This window comes from Montipora foliosa, chromosome 9 (assembly GCF_036669935.1).
Source record: "Montipora foliosa isolate CH-2021 chromosome 9, ASM3666993v2, whole genome shotgun sequence".
NCBI classification, from domain to species: Eukaryota; Metazoa; Cnidaria; class Anthozoa; order Scleractinia; family Acroporidae; genus Montipora; species Montipora foliosa.
In genome coordinates, this window is record NC_090877.1 from 8676719 (window position 1) to 8699218 (window position 22500).

Genomic DNA, 22500 nt, shown 5'->3' on the forward strand with positions numbered 1-22500 from the left:
TTGTTACTTCGACAAGAATAGAGTATTAAGTCATATGGACCGGAGTGTGCACTGAAGCCTTTAAGGTCTTAACCCTCTTTATATGGTAGGAAACAAGTGTGTCAGTGTAAAGGACAAGAAAATAGAGGCAGAAACTGCTGGCTTAAAGTCAAGATGACCATTTAGTCTTCTCACTAGTACTGTAAATGCCAGTCTCAATGTTTTGTTTATCCCATACATCTTTCCAATATGAGCAGCCAGGGTGTATTATTTGACAAATTTGAGGTGAACCCAAGATTCGTACATAAACGATACAACGAGTGATTCATGGTCATAATTCATTTATTTGATTGAAACTCATTTGCCTGGTTATTCAACATTTTTTATTTTATGGCGTCTAGGACCCATTTAACACTGAAACTTAAGGTGGCTCAAACCAGTTTCAAGAGATCTTGTTATTAGGATTGACACTAACAAACACTTTATAAAGTAATGGCAATGTCTTATAGTAACGTGTGAAACACCAATTCTTGCTGAACAAGATGCAGTCATTTTTGTCGCCGTAACAAGTTACCATGGCAATACGAAAGCCATTGCAAAAACACCCTATATTAATTTTTGGCTTTAGCTGCTCATATCTCAAAAACGAACTGGGTGACCCCAATATTTTTATTGCACAAAAAGTGATCCGCAGGCTAAGATGGAAACTCTCTTGCAACGTTTTAAAAAATTCTGTGGAGCAGATTCAGAGCTCCCTTAAATTTTCAATCATTTAAGGTGGCTCTAAATCCGCCTACACAGAATTGTTTAAACTTTGCAGAAAGTTTTGTTCTGGCATGCTGATTACGATACCAAAAAATATTAAAATGGGGGTCACCGAGTTCGTTTTTGGGATAATTTTATGAGCAGCTAAAGCCAAAATATGTGTGTGCGTTTGCCAGGGGCTTCCTGTTGCCACGGTAACCTTTTATGTCACAAAAATGATCAAATCTTTGTCAGGAATACTTGGTGATTGATATGTGGTTTACCCCAAAAAAATGTTTGTTAAATGATAAAGTGTTGGAAGTGTCAATCCATCTAATAAGAACATTTCTTTGAAGTGTTGAAAATGGTTTGAGCCACCTTAAAAGCTTGGGGAGGACTTGTTCAGGTCACTGAGAAGGGTATGGCTGATAAATTGAAGTTTGGACTATTTATGAGGGATTTACTGGTAAGAATCCCTGATTGGACAAAGCCATCGACCGGCTTCCCCTCCAACTGAGGGTTCGGGTTAGGGTTAGGGGGGTAAACCCATCCTAGAAAAGAACCCTCCATAACCAGACAGTAAACGATTGCTGACCATGTGATTTTTGACATAACATACCAATTATACTCCAACTGGTTCTCAAATAAATGTTTTCTCAAATTTATTTTTTGTTTACAGACAATGAAAATTGGTTGGAAAGCTGTGAAGACACTTGGTAATAGTAATAATGATACTTTAGAAAATATGTGCAAAAAATGAGTAAAATAGTCTTGTCATTCTATTAACCAAAAGGGAAAATTATATAAAAGTGTTCGACCCACAGTTTTTGTGTAGACAGAGAAAGAAAGGAAAACTTTTTTTTCCAGCAGCGAATGGTCTATGTGGTTGTTGCACAATATTATTGTTAGGCAAAGGAAAAAACAAAAATACCTTTAATAAAAAGATTACGGCATATATGTTCAACTCAAGAAAGTTACGAATTACTTATCAAAAGCTTCATTTGTCCTACAAATAAGCCAAACTCAGTAAACTCTTCTGCAAGCCTTACTAATTAAATAGTTTTTGTTAACGTGTTTCTTTCTTTTAATCCTTAGCCCTTTAAAGTGCTAGTGTGACCAAAAAATTAATTCTTATTTTTCTCTGGATTTCAAAACTTATGTTAAACTAAACAGCTAAGTGAGCAAACAAAACACCTGTTTATTTTAACTGGAATATTCCAATTTTAATGGTCCACCCTAACTAACTTTTATTACGATCTTGAGAAAGCTGGAAGATAGTGAGTAAATGGACGCCAACTTTTCCCTGGACCCAACCCTCTGAAGGTCCACAATCAGTGTTAGTTTTTGGGCGGACCATGAAATCCAAAACATCTTACACTTACAAGTAAAAACAGCCTTCAGATAAAAGTCAAAGATCAAAATTTTGCCAATCAGTTTGTGAAGCAAACACACTTTCAAAATATCGAAGGAAAAAGGAAAAAGTGATTTTTTATCATCGTTGGCACTTTAAGGAGGTGACTATTTGAGGCGATCTAGACGTAATTTTACTATTTAAACCACCACTACATTTGATTACTGAAATAATCACATTGTTTGACGGTGATGACTATGTTCTGTAAAGTTTTATATCAAAACCTGTTACAATTACTACGGCAAACTTTCGTATGAGGACACCTACAAATTTCTAACAGACACTGAAGTTGCCCTAGCTAGAACGTCAAAACAGACAATATATTTTTTATTATCTAATCTATTCAAGCTTTTACAGCCTTACAGAAAACACTTTGGATTACTGTAAATAATTTCTTAGACAAATTTTACGACATGCGGTCACCCCTGAAACGAGAAGTTGTCAATGATAAATTATTGATGGTCAGTGTTAACCGTGGTAAAAGAATAAAGCAAGAGATAAAATTTGTTATGATGACTTCAAGAAGTTGGGAAAAATACTAGGGACAGGAGTTCAATCATGATCTTCACACCAATCGTTGTTTGTGAGACCATCAGAACCAGTGATTGGAGGATCACAGATTAGACTCCTGTTAAGAACAACTGGATTTTTCCAAGTATCCTAATTTAAAATCCTTTTCAATCCTCTGGTAATAGATACCTTCTAAGGTATACTTAATAATAATGCTATATATTAAATATAATCAATAAAATAATCACTGTAAACTATTACAGAAATGACACATTAAGTGGTATTTACATGTACAACAAGACATAAAAAATGATGAGCTACATCTTTGCCGAGAGTTGATGAGGAAGCATCAATGAAGTGTGTCAAGTAGTAATGATAACTAGGTTATTTTATTAATCAAATGAGATAAGACACCCAGTTGGGGGTTCTTGTTTTTTTCTCTTCCTCCTCTTGATTGCTTCCTCTGCTTTTCATTGACATCATGAACAACAAATTTCCATTTTTTCCTATAAATAAAATCAATAATTATAATTTTAAATCATTATAAGATCCAGAATTTTATGAACAACACTTCACTCTTTAGGGTTGGTCAAACACTCCATGCTAAAATCAATAATATTCATGACAACTTTTTCAATGTGCACTAAAGGCAAGTTTCAGCCGACGTCGTTAAAGTTAGAAGACCTCGTAAATCTTGGTTATCTATTTTTACAAATCAAAACTGGACCCCATTGATGGAAGGCAAGTGTACACACTACTGCGCCATCCCTGTTCGCCTACATGTACGAAATTACACGTAGGTTTGGGTGACCTGTGTTCTGCATACTGTTGAAGTATTGTAACTTGCAACTGTTGTAAGGGAGATGGTATTTTGCTTCCACCCAGATATCACGAGCATTGAAATGAAGTGAAAGAACACTGACAATAAATATTGTTGAGTGTATCGGTAATTACAGTACCTGATACTTTCCGCCACATAGCAAAAATATCCTGCAACTTTTCCTGTGGGTCTAGACACCTATGGACTGGTTGCCAAAAAGAAACAAGAGAGAATCATAAAATTAGGTCCATTTGCACAATGAACTTTTTGATTTGCCAGAATAAAATCATTACCTTTAAAATGATATTGTTTCTATCATCAGGTTACTACTGTAACCACTATTAAATGTATTGTGAATGCTATTATACTATAATATGACTTAATATACTATAATAATTACTACTACTACTACTACTACTACTACTACTACTACCGGACTACCACTACCACTACCACTACCATTACCACTACCACTACCACGACCAACTCTGCTCCCCTAAAGGTTCCTAACGGCGATTTACTTCACCTCAATTTTTTTTGGCCAAATTGCTCAGTGCATGGCACAAGGGACGAATCAACAATATTTATGCCTTCTTCTGTCAGCTCAAAGATTGATTGACTGTCTCTCGGAGGGTCATGTAACACTGCCTGAAACAAAAGTCCATAAAAAATGCCCTGCAGTGGGATGTTCCAAGGCTAATAGGTGATGATTCTGAATGTTAGTAATGGAAATTACCAGAACCATCTAATGATTCTTCCCACATTTCTAGTACTGCAGTATCAATCTGTCCTCCAACAAAACTCTGTGCCTTGCGTATTGCCTGAGACACAAAGACTTATTACTACCAATAACTTGCAGAATGTTTAACGTGAGTGTTTTAACACATTAAAAAAATATTGTTAGACATTGGTGTCACCAGCTCGATTTTGATTGGCTATAAGCACGCAGCTAATTCCTGCTTGCTCTGTTTCTTTTACGTCATACTTACAGACAATATATTTTATATATGTAGAACGACGTCATACTACAGACAATAGTTTTATACATGTATACAGAAGTGGCGTCACCTAATACACTAACCAGCAGTTTGATCAGTTTTGTCATGGCGGAGCTCAGCTCAGGTATTTTGGCCTTGATAATTATCGCTATCATGCTCAACCTCATCCAATAATTGTTAATTACTCGTAACAAAAAAGGAATGACTTACTCGACTACATCAGAAACCAAATAATGTGGTTCAACTTTGCAGGTCTAAAAAAAAAAACAATCAAAACCATGAATTTCACTAGTAGCCTTAAAAACAATTCACATTTCTTATTTGGGCGAAATCTTCCTCACCTTAAAAGTTTTGTCCGGTTTGAAAACCTTTAACATAGTTATATCTTCAAGAACAGGGACTGCTAGACTGCTTCCTGTCTGTTAAACAAAAAAAGTTGCCCAAAATGTGGCCAAAGACAGAACCAGTAAGAGAAACATAATATAGTAATGTCCTTTCATCAGATATTCACCAATCTGCCTGAAGTACATGTATATATTTTCAGCCTTGCATTTAAATCTTTGCGGTCAGTAACAGTGACCATTACGTTGAAGAATGTAGTAGTTTGTTCTGAGCAAGTACATTTGGAAAAAATATGCATTGGTAGCTGTATTACTAATATTAATTAATGTGTTGTAAATGGATTGGCCAGAAGGCTATGCTTTGGTGAAGCTCTTGTACTTTACTGTCTGCTGGGTAGTTCCTAGCCTGTTCCAAACTTCCAGATAGTCAGAAAGGCAAAAAACCTGCATGTGAAGCCCCCACTTGTTATTCGCATGCCGTTTTTTTCGCCTTCCCAACTACCTGGCAGTCTGGAACAGGCTAGGTAGTTCCAAACATAATCAAACAACACTCACCCAATTCATCATTGTTTTCTTTATTCCATTCAATGCCACAGCCACTGGTATAGGGTGGAACTAAAATGGAATTAAATCATCTATTGATTCCCAAAATCACCTTCTCATATATTTCTACATCTCGTATTTTAATCTATGAACTGCGGATATTAAATCAAGTAAAGCTATGATCCCCAAAGTTATGGATGCAATTTTAGCAATTGCATAGAGAAGCCTGAAAAGTTCAGGACTTCAACGGGGTTTGAACCTGTGACCTCACATTTTAGCAACTGCATCCAGAGAAGCGTGAAAAATTCGCGAAAACGTGAGGTCACAGGTTTAAACCCCGTTGAAGCCCTGAATTTTTCAGGCTTCCATAACGACTGCGAGGATCATAGCTTTACCCTTGTATTTTAATTAATTAATCTATTAGTTATCTAGCAATTGATGATACCTTATTTAAATTAATACATGTAAGTTATTTAGAGCCCACGATGGACACTTACAGTAACTAGAACAAAATTGATCCTAATTGAGTCCACTGGAAAAAAAAAAGGAACCTACCAAATAATTGAGTTGATAGTGGTATTTAAAAGTCTCCTACTGTACTCTGTTTTCATTGCTGACTTTGAAATTTTGTCTTCCACAATTATTATTTCCCTCACCTCATTTGAAGCTGCGACACTTGTTACATCAGGACCTGTCACACATTGAGCTAAAAAAAAAAAAGATTATGAATGTTATGACTACCAACTTGTCAGTTATTAAAAAATTAACTGTAGTTACACCAAATGATTCACTACCAGTAATCATTTATCTAAGTAGGTATCTCCAAGCTGCATTTTTGTTGCTCAAGAAGGGAAAACCAAAGAATCTCAAATACTCTTGGAGTAGAGTCAAGAACTTGACCCAACACAAACTGACAGCCTAGTTATGGCGTCTGCACCTATAGGATTTAGACTGCAGGCACAGTTTGCTATTGTATGTCTGACAGACGAAAGAAATCCGACTTACTACGGTAACCGTAACTCTTAAGACACCGCTGGCAGTCTAAATCAAAAGCTATCACTCTGTCAAAAATCCTTGGTTTAAAATCAAATACTGGTAAGATTGTTTATGGGTATAAAAAAAAGCTACACTGTCAGGTAATCTTACCTGGAAACCAACCAAATCTGCCTTTTTGAAGTCCTGGCCACCTGAGAAAAACATTCATTATGGTGGTTTAATAACAACATATGGATGGTGCAAAATAGCATTATAGCAGATATGTATAAGAAATCAAGTTCAAGATGTACATTTTGTACCCTACCAAGCTAACTCAAGTTCACACACACTGACAGGATACAGCCCCTCAAAAGGAATAAAAAACAAATATTTTAAAAAAGACAACCACACTTTTGAATTTTCGGAACATGTTTCGATGTTTCAAACATCATCTTCAGCCATAGAGAGTGTAACATTAAAATTTTTTTACAAGATAATTCGTATATATATATATAACTATCAATACAATGATTCTTTGTAGATTAAATGTTCGTTACAAGTACGTAAAATTCAAACGAACCAACAATATTATAGAGAACACAACTGACATAACGGTAAAAGTTTGAAAGTGTAATGCTAAACTGACATGATCAACTTGTTTGTTGAGTTCGGGTTTCAACCGCTCAATATGGAAGCTCTCCTTGATTTTGAGTTGATAGAAAGAAGTAGCATTATCAATAATTTTGAAGCAAGAAACATCACAATTATCGTGACAATTTTTAGAAGAACTAAGATGCTTGAAAATATGAGAATTTTTGTCCCGGAAAAGGTGCTCATTTACACGTGTGTAGAAATGCCTGTTGGTTTCACCAACGTAGCGAGCACCACAGCCCGCACAAGTAAATTTGTATACAACACGTGATTTGAGAGAATCCGGAATGAAATCCTTTGGACTAAAAATGTTGCACAGTTTGAATGGAGAGAAAATTACTTTAACATTTAAATCCTTGCAATACTTGTTAATAATAGATGAAATTTTCTTTCTGGTATAAGTTGAATAGAAACCGATGTAAGGTAGTTTGTAAAAATGGTAGTTGGATACATCATGTTTAGGGGCTTCTTTTGTAGTAACATTTCTAAGATAACCTTGAACGGACTTGTCAATTAGCCAACTGGGAAACATATTACGTTTCAAAATAGTAGTTAGAGTATTGATATCGTTTTGAAAACCCTGAGTAGTGTTGTTAATTTTATATGTCCTGTCGATGAGAGTTTTAATTAACCCTAATTTGTACTGAAAGGGAGTAAAACTGAAATAATTTGTAAGTAGACCAGTGTAAGTCTTTTTTCGAAAAAACAGAAGTGATACAAGAACATTCATTGTTACTTGATCTCTGCTTGGATAACAATACATCTAAGAAAGGCAGTTTGCCATCTGTTTCTGTTTCCATTGTAAACTTAATGTTGGGATGGCATTTGTTAAGGTATTGAAAAAACATATCTGCATCATGAGAATTTTGAAAACAACAAATAATGTCATCTACGTATCTGCGATAATATAATACTTGGGTACCGGTGTATTTTCCAACCAAAGTCTTTCATAGTGACCCATGAAGAAATTGGCTAATACAGGGGCTAAAGGTGAACCCATTGCCACTCCATCTATTTGATCGTAAAAGCAACCATTGAATAAAAAATGAGTGTGGCTAGTAGCAAAATTGAAGAGTTGTTTAAGATGAACTTTACTTAGTTTTAGGTCAGGATTCATGTTACCATCAATTATGGCGTTGACGGCTAAATCAATCGTCTCAGATAAAGGGATATTAGTAAAAAGGCTAGTGACATCATAGGAAACTAAAAACTTGTCGCTGCTATCCAGACCATTTAATAAAAAACAAGCGTTTATCAAATAACTCCTAAGCAAAATGACATGAAAAAAAAAAAAAACACCCACAGGCATTTTTTCTTTTTTCAGGCATAAAGGCACTTCCAAGGATGATAGAGATAGATTTCCAAACAGATCCTACCGGGAAGGCCATGACTAAACTGTGTAAAAGTTATGCTCATAATGGTAACACGCCACCAAACATAACATTATGCTTCGTATATGCATTAATTGTGTGTCGGCTGACATGTTCTCACTTGTCGGCTGACACACCAATGATGCGTCTACCAACCCATTCACCCACGCATTGGTTGACTCGTTGGTTGGGATTTGTTATCATTACCGTAAAGGGTAATCTATGGTGGTAAAAGGTGCTTCACAAGAGCACTTTTCTAGAAAAGAAGTCAAGTCAAACACGGAAGAAAAATCACCTGAGGACTCAAAAATCAAATATTTAGCCTTAATTTGTACACATTTCCTGAAACATAGCACTTTATACGAAGATTTAACCCTTTCACCCCTAAACTTGCCTAAACCAGCCATACAAAATTAATGTACTTAGTATTTTGCTCTGTCTAACGCCATACAATTTTACTCGTCAATGGGGAACCCCCAGGAGTCAATGGATTAATACAACTTACTGGTAGCCACATATCTCCAGATTTGATGCCAATAATCAGAACCTCTTCACCTTGTCTCAGATTTAACTCTAAAATTGAAAAATTTAATCCACATTTCATCTTTTCAAATTGTAAACATTGTAGAGCTATGGGAAAAATGTATTTGGAGACTTTTTTTCCATTCTGCCCATTTAAGGAACATTTGTATTGGTTTCTGCCACTTAGCTTTATCATTATCTTTAACTTGTACATGTATTCAAGTTGCACACAATTCAAACAACCACATAAAGTAGATCCTTTGGTCAGAACTGGAGACAATTCCCATCAATAATTTATTGCTGTGACAAATGAATTATTATCCCTTACTTATTGAGTTTAAGGACTGTAGAATATTAAGTTATAGCCTGCAAATTGACTAAGTACAGTAGAGGTAGTGCAGCCCCCTGGTTAGGCCGCTTTCCTTGAGATCCGGAGATCCTGGGTTCAAGACACGCTCTCCTTCAATTTCCTGGCTGCATTTGTAAATAGCCAACTGGTTTGCTTCCAGGCAGTTGGGCTTTTAAAGTTGCTCCATTCAATGCTCAGAGATATTAGCTACAAGCTACTGGAAATCTGAGGGTAAATAATGATACTTACTTTTTACTTTATTATTTTACAAATTACAAGGGCCATAAATTGAACAGGAAACAAAGAGAGAGAACTAAAAAAATACAACAGAGCCTTAGAAATGTGATTGCGGATGCATTTCATGATTTATGGCATGAGTGATGTTTTGAAAGTTCTCAAAATTGCCGGAACCAGTGGCAAGTGCAATTTGAGAAGTTATTTAACTGTCTGTCATACCTAAGTCAACAGTCTTGTTAAAGTCGATTTTAGCTTCTAATGAAATTGCTAAGAACTCCTCATCAGGAACTGGCAATCCTTTGAAGGACTGTGAGTAACAAAGAAAAGGAATAACATTTTAAAAAAGTATTACTGGTACAAGTAAATATTACTTCAAAATAACAGTAAAACCTCAAGGAATCTAATAATAATATTCTAATTTTTTACCTCAACAAATGCTTCTTTTTCTTTATCAATCCATGTTTTAAGTTTTTTAACCCATGTGTCTTTTGTTGACTTAGAGGAGGCAAGAAATTTGTAAATTTGAGTGGGTGCCCCAAGAATAAACACTGCAAAAAGAGTAAAGAATGAAAATACCAAGGATTAAAGAAAACTTCATGTGATGCTGTAATAGGCCATTTTACAGTTTTTTGCTCAGCGACCTAGCCTATGAATGGCTGCGAGGCTGCCGGTGACCTTGCATTGATACAGCCCCCACTGCTTTTATCATGTAAATTGTGTTGTTGTAATTCTAATTAGTCCAAATTAACATTACAAAAGCACGGAGGTTTGTATCAAAACAGGGTCACCGGCAGCCTCGCTTCCATTCTTAGGCCAGGTAACTTAGCTACAACTGTAAAATGGTCTATTGCAAGGCCATTTACAAGTATAGCACGGTGACACAAAGCAAAGCATTGTCTCCTGGGGAATGACATCCTAAGTCTCCTCCTGTAGTTTGAAGACAGAGTCACTCTATGAACTAAATTTAATTTAGCAGATGTAATATTCTTCTGAAAATTTACTTCTCACAACATACTAATAACTATAAGTCAGAACATTCATATTCTCCTGTTTTCCCATTTGATCATTGTGAAGGCCATCTACATGTAAGTCTGCAATCTACCACCATGTTTTTGATAGCCTATAGTAGTTTTTAATAGCCTATAAGGGAGTGGGGGAGACAGGCAGGAACATTAATATTTTTTTTGCTCTCTCTCCAATCCTGTAGAATAATAAAAATCCTCCCGTCCTACACACTCCGTGATCACTCAGCCTCACTATTCTAATTAAAACAAAGATGGCAGCAGTTTCCAGAGGTGTTGGATCTTGTTCTACCAGAAGATGGTAAAATATGAGACTGTAAAAAGTAATAACAAGACTTACTATTATCAGGTGGATTGCTGTAATATGCACTGGGTGACGCCAGCCATGCTTGTGCAAGAGATATGTGATCTTTAAGTTTATAAGTTTTCTTTCCAGTTATGAGATTTTCTGATGCCTGAAAAAGAAGGGAGACAACATGGTTACCAGTAGGGAAGGAACACATTCAAAACTCAAACATAAAACTACAAGAAATATTAAACGTTTGATGTTGTCTCTCAATAGCATGTTGAAAAATGAAAAAAACGAAAAGTAAAGGAACTTTATTCAAGTGTCTCGTTGTTCTAGCGCTGGAGCACTAATTGGGGACCCTGTAAACTGAAATCAACAAATTAATGCAAATCAAATCAATGCTGGTTTTTGAGGAGAGGGTAAAACCGGAATACCCAGAAAAAAACCTATCACAGCAGAGTAGAGAACCAACAAACTCAACCAACATATAACACCAAGTCTCGGAATCAAACCCTTTCACCAGGGCATATCGGTGCAGTGGAAGGCAGTTGATCTCAGCACTGTGCCATCCCTGCCATTTTTTAGCCCAAGTATCAGTACCCCACCAGGAAAAGCGGATACTCGAGGGTGAAGGTTAGCCATTTTTGTGTTCCCTGATGATGGCATGGATCAGCAAAAGCTTTGAATAAAACCTAAACTGAGAACAACAGCTTTTAACAGGCCTCACTTGACCTGTTAATTTGTTATTCAGAGAAATATTTTATGAAAGCAATTAAATGTTGTTTTGCACTAACCATGCCAACCAGTAATACATTGTTAAACAAGAAGAGATGCCTGAGGAGTGAAAAAATAAGTTTAGTTTGGATACAGAACCTTGTGCAGTAGTTTGTAGATTGTGTTGCTGGCACTGTAATATCATGGAAAACATGACCAAGAAAATTTTTTAAATATACTATAGCCAATTTCTGAATTGCCTTTTGTTTAAAAAAGAAAGGACACATGTAGTGAAATCACGAATCCTGCAATCATCTTGTGACTTCAAAAACCATTAGGTTTTCCAAACAATAACATTCATTATTATTGATCATGGATTTCAATACTACAGGGCAATAATTATTATAAAAGCCTCCACTGTGGCCAGTTGTCCTGATAATTGGTGCAAATTCCTACAGTGACTGACAATCACAGTGTGGCCTTAAAAACATTTGCTGCACCTTTCAACTGTTTCATGTACCATTCCACCATCACTTGATCCACTGAATTTCCTTGTCACCCGCTGCACTTCACCCTCATAGATGTATGTGCTAGGCAAAAAGGTGAGAGATTATAAAAAAATATTCCAATTTCAATGATGATAAAGCAAAAAAAAAGTCATGCACTTTTATTAAAATTACTTAATCGCAAAGATAATCATCCCTCTAAAAAAGCCACCAATCCTAAAATAATTACTGGGTTTATGGAACAGAGATAACAATAGCTTTAAATTTTAATAAGTTGACATTATCAATGATAACAATATTAGAATGCTTCTGTATGCCGTTGATTATAATGATGATGATGATGATGATGATGATCACATGATGATTGCGCATGATTTTGGAAAAGCAAATAGCAGGCAGCTCATCAAGGAATAAAGTCATGAAAAGTGTCAACTTAAACTAGTAGGTACATGTAGTCTAGAGCTCCGCTTTGAGAAGTTGCTTTAACTAAAAGCTCACTCTCATGTTTGATCTCTCTGGTGATCATTGTGTCTGCTAATGAAGATCACTAGAAAGTCTACACTCATCAATAAAAGTGTTACTAACTTCAAGATGAAAAAAATTAGTTTTAGTTTTTCTTCACATTTTGAAAGTACTTGCATTGAATGCTCGACAGGCGAAATTTTTGGTAGTATTGCGATCTTCTTATAGTTTTGCCTATGCGCGAGCTGTCAATATAATGTGGTATTGCCGTCTCACTTTGCGGCCTGTGATTGGTTTTAATGTTGAAATTGACATCGTTGCACTGAATTGGGTTGCTGACGTTGTAACATAGCGGCACCAAATTAGCACCTATTGTATATTACATTTCGCATAGGCATATGTAAGTAGGTTGGCATATTATGCATAAGCAGAGAGCACACACAACCAGGCGGTGTGTGTGAATAACCAGAATAAAACTCCATCGACATCCGACTACATGGTGGCAGCAGTGGGATTGGTTGGAAAATGCGAAAGATGAAACCCTGCAGCTTCTAGCCCACAAAGTTATGCAAGGTTGGCCTGACAGTGGGAAGAAAATCGTTTCGGCGCTAAAACCATACTGGCCCCTACGAGATAACCTATCAGTAGAAGATGGGCTGATACTTCTTGGAAGCTGTGTTATAGTACCTGAATCCTTGAGAGGCAACATCTTGCAGCAAATCCACGGAGGGCACTTTGGTATGGAAAAATGCAAACTACGAGCCAAATCCTGTGTTTACTGGCCAGGCATATACAAAGAAATTGAAAACTTTGTAAACTCATGTTGTGTTTGCCAGAAGTACCACAATTCCAAGCAAAAGGAGCCAATGATACCAACAGAGCTCCCTTCAAGACCGTGGAAAACACTGAGCGCAGACCTTTTGTACGCTCAACAGTTGTGGTTCCTCATAGTTGTCGACTATTATTCCAAGTTCCCACTTGTCAAGAAACTTCAAAACCTCACATCCGGGGCCGTTGTTAATGAAATGAAAATGCTATTCGCAGAAAATGAAATCCCAGAATCTCTTCAATGCGACAACGGCACTCAGTTTACACCCGGCGAGTTCCATCAACTGGCAAGCCAGTACGGGTTTGAAATTGTGACATCGTCTCCACATTACCCACATGGCCGAACGCCAAGTTCAAACGGTTAAGAAGACACGATCCTGAAGTGCAGAGAGACTAAAGAAGACATAGATCTAGCCCTGCTGGCTCTACAAACAACGCCCCTGAGTTCCAATATACGGTCACCAGCTGAATTACTGAATGGCTGAGTATTTAAATCCACACTCCCTGGTAAGATCCAGCCATCAAAGAACCAAGAGGAAGTTAGAAATTGGCTCAAAGCGAGACAAGACAACCAATCCCACTGCTGCCACCATGTAGTCGGATGTTGATGGAGTTTTATTCTGGTTATTCACACACACTGCCTGGTTGTGTGTGCTCTCTGCTTTTGCATAATATGCTAACCTACTCATATATGGATATGTGAAATGTAATATACAATAGGTGCTAATTTGGTGCCGCTATGTCACAGACGTACGTAAACAAATACATTTTGCAGGAATTGAAATTTTGATCAGGCGCGGGTTGATTAGTTTACAGTTTTATTTATCCTTATAAATGATGGGTCACGATACAAAACTAATTGCGATTTTGAGACGGCAATACCACATTACATTGACGGCGTTGGGAGAAAATATATTCCGTATTGGGCTCTGTCGCTTTGCGACTCCGCCCAATATGGAATATATTTTCTCCCAACTAGCTGTCAATATAATGTGGTATTGCTGTCTCAAAATCGCAATTTGTTTATAGTACTTTCAAGACTCCTCAACTATAATTGTTTGCCATTAGTTGGTGCTACATGTAACTGATGTCACTTTCTCCTTGATCCAGGTTGCTGAAAGCTTATGAGTCAGAACCACACCATTAGCTTAAAAATGAAGTGTGTGAATGCGGCTTGATTAGTATGCACCACAAGAGTTTTTGACTTTCAGATTGTCAAATTTGTGTTCTGCATTTACTAATTAAGCCACATTCACACACTTTATAACCCATTCACCCTAAAATGGCCTAAACCGGCCATACTTAGTATTTTACTCTAACGCCAGACGATTTTACTCGTCAATTGGGAACCCCGCCAGGAGTCAATGGGTTAACCCATTCACCCCTAAACCGGCCTAAACCTGCCAAACTTAGTATTTTACTCTGTCTAACGCCAAACAATTTTACTCGTCAATGGGGAACCCCGGGAGTCAATGGGTTAAGGTAGTGAGTAAAATTTAATGATGTCACTTTCTCCTTAATTATCCAGCTCTCTCAGGACTTATTTGTCAGAACCACACCATGCAATGGCAAACTATTAAATGAACAAATTAATTGCTGTCCAAGCAAAGAGTTTTTCCCTTGAGATTATTGCATAAAATCTTGCATTTCAAGTATTCAACACAAGAACTTTTGACGTGTAAAGAAAAACGCGAGGAGTGATTTTTGATCGTAGTAGCACTTTATTTGTTAAGAAGAAAAAAATGAAGAAACCAAGCAAAGCAGAGTAGACGACTGGGAATCAAACCAAGGTCACACTCTAGTGTTCTAAACCCTTTAACTCCCAATGGTGCCACTTATAGATTTTACTCTGTCTAACGCCAGACGATTTTACTCGTCACTGGGGAACCCCACGGGGCTGAAAGGGTTAACAACAGCTAGATTCACTCAAAAACTATGTCCCCATTAACACTGTCTAACTGTGATGAGGCTTCTGAGAGGCCCATCAGCCCTACTACGACTCTAATATTAATGACACTAATCACGCAGAATAAAGTATAGTTTGCCACCAACTTAGTCAATTTACCTGGTTATAAAAGTGTCTCCCATCTGCGGGTTTTCAGTGTCACTGTCGCTGTCGCTGTTATCTGCACTGCGAGGAAGAGTGTTGCGTGTGCCCACTGCTGAAGAGCCATGACGAGGTATATTTGGGGAGGTATCAATGGTGTCCATCAAAGGAAGAGATATCCTAAATTTGCAGTCGATTAAATAAAAAAAAAAAACACTATACCGTAAGCAGTCATTAAATCAAAAGCACTTTGTTTGCGGCATCAATACATCTGTGATAAGAAAATTATTAATCTTTTCCATTTAAATCAAACCTTTAAGAGTTCAATCTTCCTGTGATTTCTCACCTTTTAAGACTCTTTGATAAGGTTGCCATGTGGTCTCTGTCATGCTTCCTGTAACACAAAAACATACATTTACCTTAAGATGTCGATGTCAGATGACAGTTTAATTAAGGCAATCTTAGGGCACTTTCCTTTTGTCAGAACTGGCCGGCCAGACCCATCAGTTTGCAAAGAAAATGCAACAATTTGAAGGAAAACTTGAATGATAATCCCTCATATTCTTGCGGAGGAGCATATATCATATCTTCGAAGCGTGTTAATTTGAAGGCGTTGTAGAATTAGTCCTGCCAAATGCCCTGTCTGGCCGGTCAGTTCTGTCAAGTGGAAAGTGCCCTTAGTTTATCTGGGCAGCCTTTGAACCCTACAATTTCCAGCCTGCAGTATTTTAACCCATTGACTTCCAGGGGTTCCCCATTGACAAGTAAAATCATCTGGCATTAGACAAAGTAAAATACCAAGTGTGGCCAGTTCAGGCAGGCTTGGGAATCAAAAGGTTAATGGACACCGATGTTCCTCACTCATGTTTTGCACTCATCATGCAGTTACAAGGCTTGAAAACAGTCTTTGTTGAAGGTATTCACGACAGACACTTGCACTTCTTAACTGCTGTATGGTCCAAGTCAGTTATTACCCTTCCTACATGCCAGGGTTTTAAGGGTGCAACAGATTAGCAATGAATGAGAAGAGTGGTCCGAGTAATTTAAGAGCAAACTATGATCAAATTGCAAAACTCAAGCATTGACATAAATTATTCTTCCAATTACTGTTCCATTCTAGCAAGATGTCATAATTATTAGGACTTTCATGAAAGATTGAAGGTTGGAGAGAGAATAAAATAATGCTACCAAGGGGGTTCGGGGTAGGCAAGACAAATGCTGGGGATATTGGATAAAATCAACCAAATTTACCTTTTCCTTTATCGTGAAAAATTTACAAGGTGTAAATTGAATTCTTACTTGAAAATAGAGCAGATTCAGAAGAGAGAGAGAGAGAAAGAGAGAGAGACTCAAACCAGCACCTTTTGCTTTACACTACGCTCAACATGTGCAAGACTAATTGAGTCAAGCTGTAAAAACCATGATCCCCACCACTCTTTCCTCACCCTTTCCCCCTTCCCAATTTGCAAAAAAAAATTATCATGAGGAATCAATACATCTGAAACATCATTAACACTTGCTAGCATTTTGATACAAAAGGTCACAAAGGGCCTTCACTGAATGACATTCACTGATACCTTCGACGAACAGATCCCACTAATTGCTTTCCTGAAAATAAAACAATAACATGACCACAAAATCTAACTCACCAAAAGAGTGGTAAAAAGCAACTCGTCAAACTTGAGAAGTCTGGAACACATGTTACTGATGATATTTGAAAATTAAGGTTAAATTTGTTTAGTTTATTGAAATGATTTATGAGTGGTATACTGTTACTTAATTTATTAAGCTTTTTCAATACACAATAAGACTTGTGAAATCAGCAGAGATCGTCATCACTTACAGTACTTACAAACACAGGTTTAAAAAAAGACCATCTGTAAATTCAAGAGCTCAATTAGTTTACAATCACAATCAAATTAAACAACTCCCAGCTGAATCTACTTCAAGGTAAAAACTTATGAGTTATCTCACTGATCATTCAGTTCAGGTTAAGGGCAAGCATGTAGAATCCCCAGATTTACTGTTCCTAACAAACATGTGCTAATGACTTTTTAGGTGAAGTTCTTGCAGGTCAACATTTATAGCATTCAGATGTAAGTACATTTAAATTCTTATAGTTGCAAATTTAATCTTGAAATTTGTTTAAGATTATATTTGTGGATCTTTATAATAAATGAATGAAGAATTACTTCTCAGTTTCATTTGGAAATCTTGGGAATTCCCAGTCTGAATATTTTTTAATATAATTGTGAAAATGTACTCTTTCTATTTCTGGGAAATCCTAGGGAATTTACGATCACATCGTTAATTTGCAGAAGCACCATCAGCCCCTTCCTCTTACTGAAATAATTAAAGCATAAGGACAATCTCAAATTCATAGATTTTATTCTGTTCGTAAACACTAGGCCCCAGTTGTCTGAAGGGTGAATAGTGCTATCCACTGGATAACTCAATTGGATAGTGATTTTGCAAGTGCATAGCATTATCCACCTTTTGAATAACCAAGGCCTGATGATTTGGTGGGTGAGGGGGAGGGTGGGTGCAGTTCAGGAGTCAACAAGTTAATATCAGTAACTGAAACTCTTACCATGACTTTTAATCACAGAGGGTCGAATAAGTTCCTGGCAATTGGAAGTAAAATATTTATTACTGGTTATATTATACATAATAAACTAATGATGGGGTTACCATAAATACTTTTGTATGAGCCACATCTTTTTGCCGAAATATTGGACTCAAAATCAGGTGTGTGGCTTATGTACAAGACCACTGCTTTCAGAGGGAGTACACTGGCTGGTATGGGGTCAAAAATAGCACTAATAACCTTTAGTAAATAAAGAATAAACATATTCAACACTGATCTCTCCACCACATGTAAGAAATACCACACTATTTGGGAGAACTCATGAGGCAAAGGCTGACTATTTTGTTGCCCTTCATTACTTGCATGCCATGTTTTTCCATGGATGGAGTTTTTAAACTCTCGTTTAGCAACAGGTTTTTCTCTGATTGATGGCTTCCATATGTATATACAGTACTATCCGGTAAACCTTTCCATATTGTTTATGACGTGACTTGGTCCAGACTTCCCTCTCTAAATGACTGCATGGTTGCTAAGTAGATGTTTTTATCATGCATCCATGGCATTCTCCCATGGAGTATCATTATACAATGTACCATTATTTTTTGTTCAAAGTTTATCATTTTTATTTCAACAATGAAGACAATTGTTTTTCACTCTCAAGAATTAGGGAAATCAATTAAGGATAAGCTTTTAAAACCTATTTTAAGAGTTTATTAACTTCTTAACGTTGCAGCAAATACACAGCATTATATTTCGGCAACTTTTAATATCACGAACAACTGCCAACAAACAATGCTACATGTAGATTGCATATTTAAAGTGTTTATTTCTTCTCAAAATCATGCTTGTAAGTTGGGGTGCGGCTTATCTACATGTACAAGTGCGGCTTATACACAAGTTTCTACGGTAGTTTGTAAAGAAACTTTGGTGCTGTGTTGGTGGTCACGTGAGCTGATAAAGGCAGATTTCATAGTCTAGTTTGAGCATATACTGTTGGTTGAAGAAATAAAATACAGAACTACCGCTTTTCACTTTAAAGTAGCAATAGTAAAATGAAACAGTCCTATTTAGAATTTCAAGTAAAGCTCTTGGTTAAATCACTCACCAATTCATCGTTTGGAAAACTCTTGATGACTTCAACAACTTTTGTCTCATTCTCTATTTGCCGAATGTGTTCATTCAAAGCTTCTGCTGTCTGTTGAAATTGAAGAACAAGGAATTATTGTTTTGGGAAACCTTGTTGACCGAGGATCCAAGTATCCACACATACTAAAAAAAGTCAGTTGCTACTGTGAATGGCATTACCAGTAAGTTAATTAAATTCTCATGCTCTTATATGTTCTGGGAATTGTGAATTAAGTCACATCTAAATTGATTTCACTATTCTTATTGACTTATTTGCTGGCAAAAAGTCCTACCTATAGTTTACATAGATTCCTATATGGCAGCAGGGCATTAGCAAAGATTTGTCTTTTTCAATAATTAACAATAATAGGCCATTTTACAGTTTTTTGCTCAGTGACCTAGCCTATGAATGGCTGCGAGGCTGCCGGTGACCTTGCATTGATACAGCCCCCACTGCTTTTATCATGTAAATTGTGTTGTTGTAATTCTAATTAGTCCATATTTACATTACAAAAGCATGGAGGTTTGTATCAAAACAGGGTCACCGGCAGCCTCGCTTCCATTCTTAGGCCAGGTAACTTAGCTACACCTGTAAAATGGTCTATTCGCTGAAGGCGAGGTGAATATTGCACTGGATAAAACGAAGACAAAGTCGAGGTTTTTATTCACCGATATTCACCAAGCCTGAGATGAATAACAATATTGCTTTTAAATTAGTGTAATCACAAAGATGATTCTTTGAAAAATATGCATTTTCCTTAAAACAATAATTAATTTCTTTGTCTGTCATCTCAACAAAACAACTTGCGGCCATTTTGAAAAAAAAAACAAAACACTTAGGGGGTTATCGTGTAATAATCACCTCAAGTGCAATCAATCAGCGCTAAAAGTTTCAATAGAGTGGTTTTCAATCGAGTGTCGAAAGTAATTAGTAAATTACTTTGGTTTATGATTACTTCACTCAGTGATTGGTTCAAAGTTCTCGTGCCATTTTTTCAACCAATCAGAAGTGAAACCAAAACCAATTGTGACTTGCGTGAGCACATTCTCCCGCGCTTTGTGACAGCTACGTGTAATTACTTCGAGTTTTGATTGGTTTACTGGATTGTCTCCGACCTTTTTGATTGGCCAAAGTAATTACTTTGGTTTTGGTTTTACGACACTCAATTGAAAACTGCTCTAATCACCTATGTAATTATAATAAGATAATTATTGATATCATAATGGTAACTTAATCAACCACCATAAGAAAGATCTGTAAGGAGACATTTCGAGTATCAGCCCTTCATAGAGCGCTTTTCAATATTGAGTGTCATAAATTTAAAATACCAATTGAAAGTAATTACCAGTACTTTAACCAATCATAGCAGGTGCAAACAGCCCAATGAACCAATCCAAACTCGTAGCAACTCTGAGTGACTTGCTCAAAGTGCAGAAAAATCACACGTACAAGTTGCGATTAGGTTTCGGTTTTCCTAGCTTCTCATTGGTTGATAAACTGGCATGAGACTTTTTACACCAATCACTACATGTAAGTGTAGCAATTGCAAGATCTTTTGACAGTCATTTGACAACTGCTCTATTTGCTCTGACGAAGGGTGAATGCTCGAAACGTCAGCTCACCAGTTGTTGTTATGGTGGTTAAATATTCACCTTTAACAACTCATTTGATAAAACCACATAAAGTCAAAAATTTGTGACCAGCTTCAAAATTTTAGTCTCAAGATTATCAGACCATATACAACTTTGTAATAACGCTATTTCGCGTTGTTATTTGTGTACAATATTATTATTATTATTTCCTATGACAAACTGCATGAGCAGAACAGAGCCTTGCGTTCTGGTATTGGCCAAAGTTTATTGCTTTGGTATTGTTTCAATTGTCAGAGAATTTCTTGTCATCTTAAAAAATGTTAAAGCCACAAATGGTGGTAGTGGCTTTGCATGCCCGACTAGTAATCAGGGAGGCGTGGGTTCGAGTCCCGCTCAGGGCAAAAATTTTTCGGATGGGTGTGTCGAAAGGTAAAATGCACAGTATGTGTTCCTTTCTCCTGTATATATAGTCTATACCTTTGATTTGCCTCGAGATTTCTAACCTTCATGTGTTCTAAACCCTGTCTGGGGTTTTAGAGGCAAGGAGACACACTCAAGTGAAGGAAAGTTGGGCCCTAGGGATACCCACGCTGCTAAGTCATCTCATTAATCTGCTGCATTGCCAGCGTGGTGGCCTTGATGGTGTAGTGGCTTAGCATGCCCGACTAGTAATCAGGGAGGTGTGGCTTCGAGTCCCGCTCAGGGCAAAAACCAATTTTTCGGATGGGTGGGTCGAAAGGTAAAATGCACGGTATGTGTTCCTTTCTCCTGTATATATAGTCTATACCTTTCATTTGCCTTGACATTTCTAAAGAGGCAAGGATACACACTCAAGTGAAGGAAAGTTGGGCCCTAGGGATACCCACACTGCTAAGTCATCTCATTAATCTGCTGCGTTGCCAGCGTGGTAGCCTTGATGGTGTAGTGGCTTAGCATGCCTGACTAGTAATCAGGGAGGTGTGGGTTCGAGTCCCGCTCAGGGCAAAAACCAATTTTTCAGATGGGTGTGTCGAAAGGTAAAATGCACGGTATGTGTTCCTTTCTCCTGTATATATAGTCTATACCTTTCATTTGCCTCGAGATTTCTAACTTTCATGTGTTCTAAACCCTGTCTGGGGTTTTAGAGGCAAGGATACACACTCAAGTGAAGGAAAGTTGGGTCCTAGGGATACCCACACTGCTAAGTCATCTCATTAATCTGCTGCGTTGCCAGCGTGGTAGCCTTGATGGTGTAGTGGCTTAGCATGCCCGACTAGTAATCAGGGAGGTGTGGGTTCGAGTCCTGGTCAGGGCAAAAACCAATTTTTCGGATGGGTGTGTCGAAAGGTAAAATGCACGGTATGTGTTCCTTTCTCCTGTATATATAGTCTATACCTTTCATTTGCCTCAAAATTTCTAACTTTCATGTGTTCTAAACCCTGTCTGGGGTTTTAGAGGCAAGGATACACACTCAAGTGAAGGAAAGTTGGGTCCTAGGGATACCCACACTGCTAAGTCATCTCATTAATCTGCTGCGTTGCCAGCGTGGTAGCCTTGATGGTGTAGTGGCTTAGCATGCCCGACTAGTAATCAGGGAGGTGTGGGTTCGAGTCCTGGTCAGGGCAAAAACCAATTTTTCGGATGGGTGTGTCGAAAGGTAAAATGCACGGTATGTGTTCCTTTCTCCTGTATATATAGTCTATACCTTTCATTTGCCTCAAAATTTCTAACTTTCATGTGTTCTAAACCCTGTCTGGGGTTTTAGCGGCAAGGATACACACTCAATGAAGGAAATTTGGGCCCTAGGGATACCCACACTGCTAAGTCATCTCATTAATCTGCTGCGTTGCCAGCGTGGTAGCCTTGATGGTGTAGTGGCTTAGCATGCCCGACTAGTA

At 37.3% G+C, this 22500-nt stretch overlaps 1 protein-coding gene across 6 annotated transcripts in view; it reads right to left on the bottom strand.

Annotated features, from left to right (window-relative positions):
* LOC137971313 (uncharacterized) overlaps nucleotides 1-22500 on the bottom strand; it is a 61078-nt gene that overhangs the window by 22689 nt on the left and 15889 nt on the right. For 2 of the 6 annotated variants that reach the window (XM_068818137.1, XM_068818136.1), the window contains exon 15: nucleotides 19011-19100. In XM_068818137.1, coding sequence (XP_068674238.1) covers nucleotides 19011-19100 — 90 coding nt within the window. Of the gene's footprint in view, nucleotides 1-1362; nucleotides 3151-3603; nucleotides 3670-4200; nucleotides 4286-4672; nucleotides 4717-4803; nucleotides 4882-5358; nucleotides 5419-6002; nucleotides 6053-6492; nucleotides 6534-6646; nucleotides 6688-8847; nucleotides 8916-9669; nucleotides 9758-9876; nucleotides 9999-10812; nucleotides 10928-11555; nucleotides 11596-11975; nucleotides 12066-15336; nucleotides 15499-15664; nucleotides 15713-16895; nucleotides 16927-16967; nucleotides 17023-17908; nucleotides 17943-19010; nucleotides 19101-22500 lie in introns of those variants that run through there. The other 4 variants (XR_011116953.1, XM_068818141.1, XM_068818139.1 and 1 more) reach the window with 4 other exon arrangements.